General features: G+C 43.7%; 1 protein-coding gene across 2 annotated transcripts in view; it reads right to left on the bottom strand.

Moving 5' to 3' along the window:
- Window positions 1–5,343, bottom strand: part of CHCHD3 (coiled-coil-helix-coiled-coil-helix domain containing 3) — a 289,542-nt gene extending 284,199 nt beyond the window's left edge. The window contains exon 1 of one of the 2 annotated variants that reach the window (XM_065883507.1): window positions 5,091–5,343. In XM_065883507.1, coding sequence (XP_065739579.1) covers window positions 5,091–5,171 — 81 coding nt within the window. In that variant the 5' untranslated portion in view covers window positions 5,172–5,343. The remainder of the gene's footprint in view (window positions 1–5,090) is intronic. The other variant, XM_065883506.1, reaches the window with a different exon arrangement.
- Between the last annotated feature and the right edge of the window lie 657 nt (window positions 5,344–6,000).

Raw genomic sequence — 6,000 nt, forward strand, 5'->3', positions numbered from 1 at the left:
ATATGTATATTTTATATTACATATGATATATACTATGTATTATATCATATAATACATATGTTATATATGTAATATAATTTACGTGTTTAAAGCTAATATATATAAAGCTAATTTGACATATATAATTTCATATGTTACAAGAAGCTGGCCCAGAATAGAGGAAGAAGCACTGGTCACCTACTAGCTATATAACCCTCAGTGGGCCTCACTTTCCTCATCTGAAAACAGTGAAAATAACACCTACCACTGGAGTTACAGCGGAAGGATTCCAAGATGCACTGCAGACTACAACATGCTACACAAATACCTGGCAGAGTTATTACTAACACAACTCCAGCCATTAGGACTTCAACAGGTCATTCATCTCGGTTCACGTTCATCAGCTCTGCCCAAGTTTGTAATGAGCTCCTTCTCTATGTGGTGTATGAAGACAAGGCCTACAGCTATTGCCAGAAGCAGCTGCATTAAGTCCTGGTCGGAGTATATACGGTGCCCGTTTATCCCTCTCTACGCTCTTTGCATAGTAAAAGTACAAGTCTCTTTCAATATAAACATTAATTATTTCTTATTTCATTGTTAACTTTTTATTTGTCTGGCTTATCTGATGCTTCAAAACTTGTACTTAATGTCAGTCAATTCAAAACATTTCCCAATAAGGTCTTTAGTTATACCTCAGTAAATTGATACACATGTCGTCCAAGGGAACACAACTCATTTTTTAAGTTGATAAACACGTTGCAGAGTTGCCTTGAGAGTCAACCTCTCTTTTTTGTCCTTAGAAATCGTTCACACATGTATCCTCAGGCCCTCCCAAAGGAGCACCCATGGAAGCCTGCAGTTGCATCTCTGCCTACTCAAGCAATCTACCCTCTCCCCAGTCCAGTCACAACTATGCTGACAGAAGGCAATAGCTGGGCTATACTTTGTATCTCAAGCTGATACTCACTGAACTGACCTCCCAGCTGCAGTAATAAGTTCAGGCCTGCACTCTCACCTGATCTCCTCTGTGAACTGGGGGACTCTACTCGCTTGTGAAGCAGCTGACAAGATTTAGGGATGCTGGCCTGGGTTATACACACAATATGCAGCTGGAGAACAACTCTTCTTGGTGATGCAACCTGACCCCAAAAGGGGTCAAAGGTAAAACATAAGCTTCTGCAAGAGCCGGACAAGCAGCCTCTGTATCAGCAGCAACTTCTTTAGGAAACATCTTTCCTTAAACAGGGTACGTCTTTCAGAAAATCTTTTTTCCTATTTAAAGATCTATACCTACTATACTTGGTTTCCAGACATCTCTGGAATCTCCACCAAGGCAAATACCAAGTGCAATTTACAGAAATTATTTGTAGCAAAGAAACACACACATTGATGCTAGAATTATGCCCTGGGGTCCATGGATTCAGGAGTCTATGGATTAATTCCTCAATGGTATGCAAAATTTTCTGCTTATTGCATTATTCTGGGTAGAGTCCGTAGCCTACAGATTTACAATAGTCTGTGAACTAAAAGTTAAGAACCACTGTTCTAATATAAGGGAGAACGAAAAGAAGAGGGCCTGCCAGCAGAGCTGAATTCAGTTCACTGACTTTGATTATCCACCCTATTCTCTACTGCTCCTGAAGACAAATTTAAGTAAATGGGACTTGCCAATTTTCAGTCTGTACTACACCCCATACGAACACGTGCCCCAGAGAAGAGGAAAAGGTTGTGTCATCTTCTATAGTCTTCCCAACCACCTTGGTTGGTCTTATCTAAAATCAGCACAAGTACACCACTCAACAACCCAGAATCTAGTATTTTCTCAGAAACTAGAGACTGCGTGAGATGGACAATAAAGTATTTTTACTTCCAAGGAACAGAGTAAAAGGAGGAAGAGAACTCCTTTTTAAGTTGCCCCTCTCCAAGAGGCTGAGATAGGAACCACATTAGACAGAAACATATCAGACCTTCACCTCCATAATAGGTTTTCTTCAACTTCTTCCAGGTGTTTCTTAGCAAACTGATTAAAGGACTCAGACCCACTTTTCTCACTTGGTCCTCTTTCCATGTAACACAGGTCATTTTCTTTTCACCTACCATTTCAACACAAAGGCTTCAAAAACTGCCACTATTATTTGGAAGACATTACTCCCAAATACTTACTTAAGGGGGACTATTCTATACTATCATATACACATGTATAATTTTTAGCTTATGTCTGTAGATTATCACTTGTGTTCTTTGCATTTGCTATTAGTGGAAAACATGAACTTCTACCGTCTGTATGAAAATCCTAGAAAGCTTATCATGGTAAATATATACGCAAGAGATTCATGGAACCTAAAGTGGAAAGGGACCAGTCAACTACTCCAACAACGTTCCTCAGGACTCCCAACGACTGACTGGATTTGTAGCCTCTGTTAATGGACCCTCTCCAGGATCCTCAGCCAAATCCCACATGAAATAACTTAGGGGCTCTCAATGGCTAATACTTCCCAAAGCACAGGTTGTGCTCCACATCAGTATCCTTGCTACCATAACTGGCTCCTGTGAATTTCAGCTTGCGACTTCATGGCCAGTTGAAGAGATTAGTTTATGCCTGGAAAGCATGATAAATATTACTTTGAAAATGATACTTATCGAAGTTGACATTTGCTCTGGAAAAGTTCACTCACAGCTTTGATGTTGCAGATAAACTTGTGAAAGACTGAGTGGAAGGCACACTTCCCAAGCAGGCACAGCAGGTGCTCAGAAACATCCTATTATGCACATGTAATATGAGTAATCAAAATGCTTGGTCTTTCCATCACAATAAATTTATTTTAGACTTGGGAGAGGAGGGCAAGGCAAGCGGGTGGCCTTTCGTCCAACCCATGAGTTCAAAGTTGGAATCAGGTGTAAGAATACAGGTTATTTTATGGAAGGGGGGAGGGGGAGCTGTTGACTGCTGAGGATAAGGGGAAAGAGAAAACCAGGACCCAATAAATAACGTGAAAATAACACCTGGTGAGAAGAAACTTTAAACTTTACATTGTAAGTCCTTTAATTGCTAACTGCTGAGGATCTCAGCAAGAAAAATCTGGGAAAATGTGATCTATTAATAAATGCAGCCTAGTTACTGAAAACCTTATGTTGTTTACTCAATATTACCCCTTGTATATTAAGATAAATGAAGATGAAATTACTACCCTTATCAGTGGAACACAAAATTGGTTTTCCAGCAGTGACTGAGTCTGCTGCATTGTTGGCACACTCTTTTTTTTTTTAATTAAAGCTTTACTGTTATGAAAAAAGGTAACCACAGGTGATATGGTCACAGTGGTCCAAAAGGAAATGCTCTAATCATAGAAGCAGGAGGCCTGGAAAAGTGGTGTACACAGAAGTAAGGGAAAAGTATAAAAGAAATAGGAGTTATTCTCTTCATGAGAAACTAACAAAAGGGGTCCAAAGAGGGCATATTTGGTAAAGCCAAAAACCACCAGAGAGAAACACATGTAGTGTATTTAGGTGTTACTGTTAAGGTGAACACATTTTCTTTTAATTTTTATTGTAGTTGATTTACCATATTGTGTTAATTTCTGCTGTACAGCAAAGTGAATCAGTTATACATAAACATATATCCACTCTTTTTTTTTTAGATTCTTTTCCCATATAGGCCATTACAGAGTATGAGTAGAGTTCCCTGTGCTATAAGCAGGTTCTTATTAGTTATCTATTTTATATATAGTAGTGTGTATACGTGGCACACTCTTATTCTTACGAGAGATGGCATAAACGTTAGACAACTGGGCATATCTGGAATGTCTTCCTCAGCCAAGCTGAACTAACCTATCTGCAATTCAACCCTGAAGTGTGGGCTTCATCAGCACTATGCTTCAATCAACTGAGCTGAAAACACCAAGCTCACTCATGACACTGAGACTTCCCCTCAGGAGAAACAGAAGGACTGTTTCAAGCTGAGAAAAATATAAAGATCAGCTTAAAAACATCTAGGGCTTCCCTGGTGGCGCAGTGGTTGAGAGTCCGCCTGCCGATGCAGGGGACACGGGTTCGTGCCCCGGTCCGGGAAGATCCCACATGCCACAGAGCGGCTACGCCCGTGAGCCATGGCCACTGGGCCTGCGCGTCCGGAGCCTGTGCTCCGCAACGGGAGAGGCCACAACAGTGAGAGGCCCGCGTACCGCAAATAAAAAAAACTTTCTGAGGTCAATTGCTTTATTTACTAGGATCAGGCATCATACTTCCAAAAATGTGAGGCTCCAAATGCAGGTGCAGCGGCAGAGTGTGTTAACGAAATTAGTGCCGGTATGCTGACACCCTAGAGAAAAATCAAGTTCTCGGTTCATGTATCAAGCATATTCAGGGAGCATTTAAAAATTCTCTCCAAAGTCTTGGACAGAACAAAGTGTACTACTCCTAGTGGTACGAAAACTTGCAATCCTATCTCAAGTCCTATCAGGCTGGCAGACCCTAGTCTTGAAGCCACTGGGCCTAGTCCAAAACTTAGGCACAGCAGGCCACAGAGCAGGGGCCTGGAAAAGACAAGATGTCAAGTGAAAGAAAAGTGAAGGAGGCAGAAGGAGAAGGAGAAGTCACCCGAGGCAGGGCCGAAAAGTGTGTGTGTGTCGGCGGAATGGGTGCTGTCAGTGGGAGGGTACTAAACAACAGAGTAGATAAAGGGTTCCTTAAAAGGCCAGTTCATCCTGAGAGAGGCCTTGTGGGCAGTGCAAAAGCAGGCTTTGGATCCCGAACCCAGGAGAAGACAGACAAGCCCCATTTCACAGATGGGTACAGTGAGGAAGGGGTTTCAAATAAAGTCCCACAACTACTGAGCAATACAGTCTACACTGGACTGTGAGCCCTTGGAGGGTCTAAAGCAACCTGGCATCCGCCAGCCGCCCCAGCACAGCGCTCAGCACTTGGCCCACAGCCAGCAAATATCTCTGAATGGATGTCCCACGTCTTGAAAAACTTCCAACTTCTTTGCAAAGAACTCAGCTTCAGGCCGGACAACACTGGGGGGCCGGACGGAGGAAACCAGGCTGAGCGGAACCCGGAAAGGCCAGGTCCGAGTCCGAGTACTGGCCCTCCGCCCGCCCACTGTCACTCACCCGGATGCCCTTCACCACGGTAATGTTCTCATTCTCGTCCGCCTCGAAAGTGACCCGGCGGGTGCTGGCCGTCCCGCCCATGGCTTCTGTTTCCGCGCCCGCAGACACCTAGCGCGGACCCACAAGCACCACAGGCCCCACGCGCACAGAAGCGCGTGGACAGGCCCGGACTCTAGCCTTCCACAGGAGGAGCAAGGCCACGACCCCAAGAAGCAAGGAGAAGCCGCCGATCGTGAGCTCCCGCCTCCTCCGGTCACGCGCCACAACAAACGTGCCTCCGACTGGTCGAGGATACGAATGCCCCGCCTCTCTTCGGGAGGGGCGCTAGGATTGGTTGGCGCGGACCCGGATGCTATGGCAACAAGTGGTTCCTGACAAGGTTCCCGGAGCCCACTGGGTGTATTGGGAATTGTAGTCTTGATCTGGTACGATGGGTGTTGGTAGTTTCTCGTCCTTATACCGTGAGCGCCAGAGGAGCATCGCCTTCTGGGAGTTGTGATCTTGACTGCAGAAACGGCATCTAACTGGGCAACTTTCAAGGAAGTTCATTCATCTGACAAAGCACGCTTTGAGGATAGTATTCTAGAAGTTTAGGCCAGCGAGTTAAAAGATGTAATCTCTTTCCTAAAGGAACTCACCGTTTAATGAGGGAGATGCACTCTCCCAATAGAGCCATTCCTAGATTCCTGTAAACAAATCCCCGAGGCAAAACGTAGCCTTTATTTTAGTCTTAGCCAGTAAAAAATACAAAAAAAAAAAAAAACCACCACTGCATTTGGCCTGTGGCTTTATTTCATGAACTATGTACTTTTTCTTTTTTGTAAAGTAAAATTTTAAATATGGTTTTCAAATCTGCATGTGAGAAAACAGAGAAAATTATTTATTAGCACCAAGCATGCAGAGTATTCAC

This window comes from Phocoena phocoena, chromosome 9, assembly GCF_963924675.1.
Source record: "Phocoena phocoena chromosome 9, mPhoPho1.1, whole genome shotgun sequence".
Taxonomy (NCBI): domain Eukaryota; kingdom Metazoa; phylum Chordata; class Mammalia; order Artiodactyla; family Phocoenidae; genus Phocoena; species Phocoena phocoena.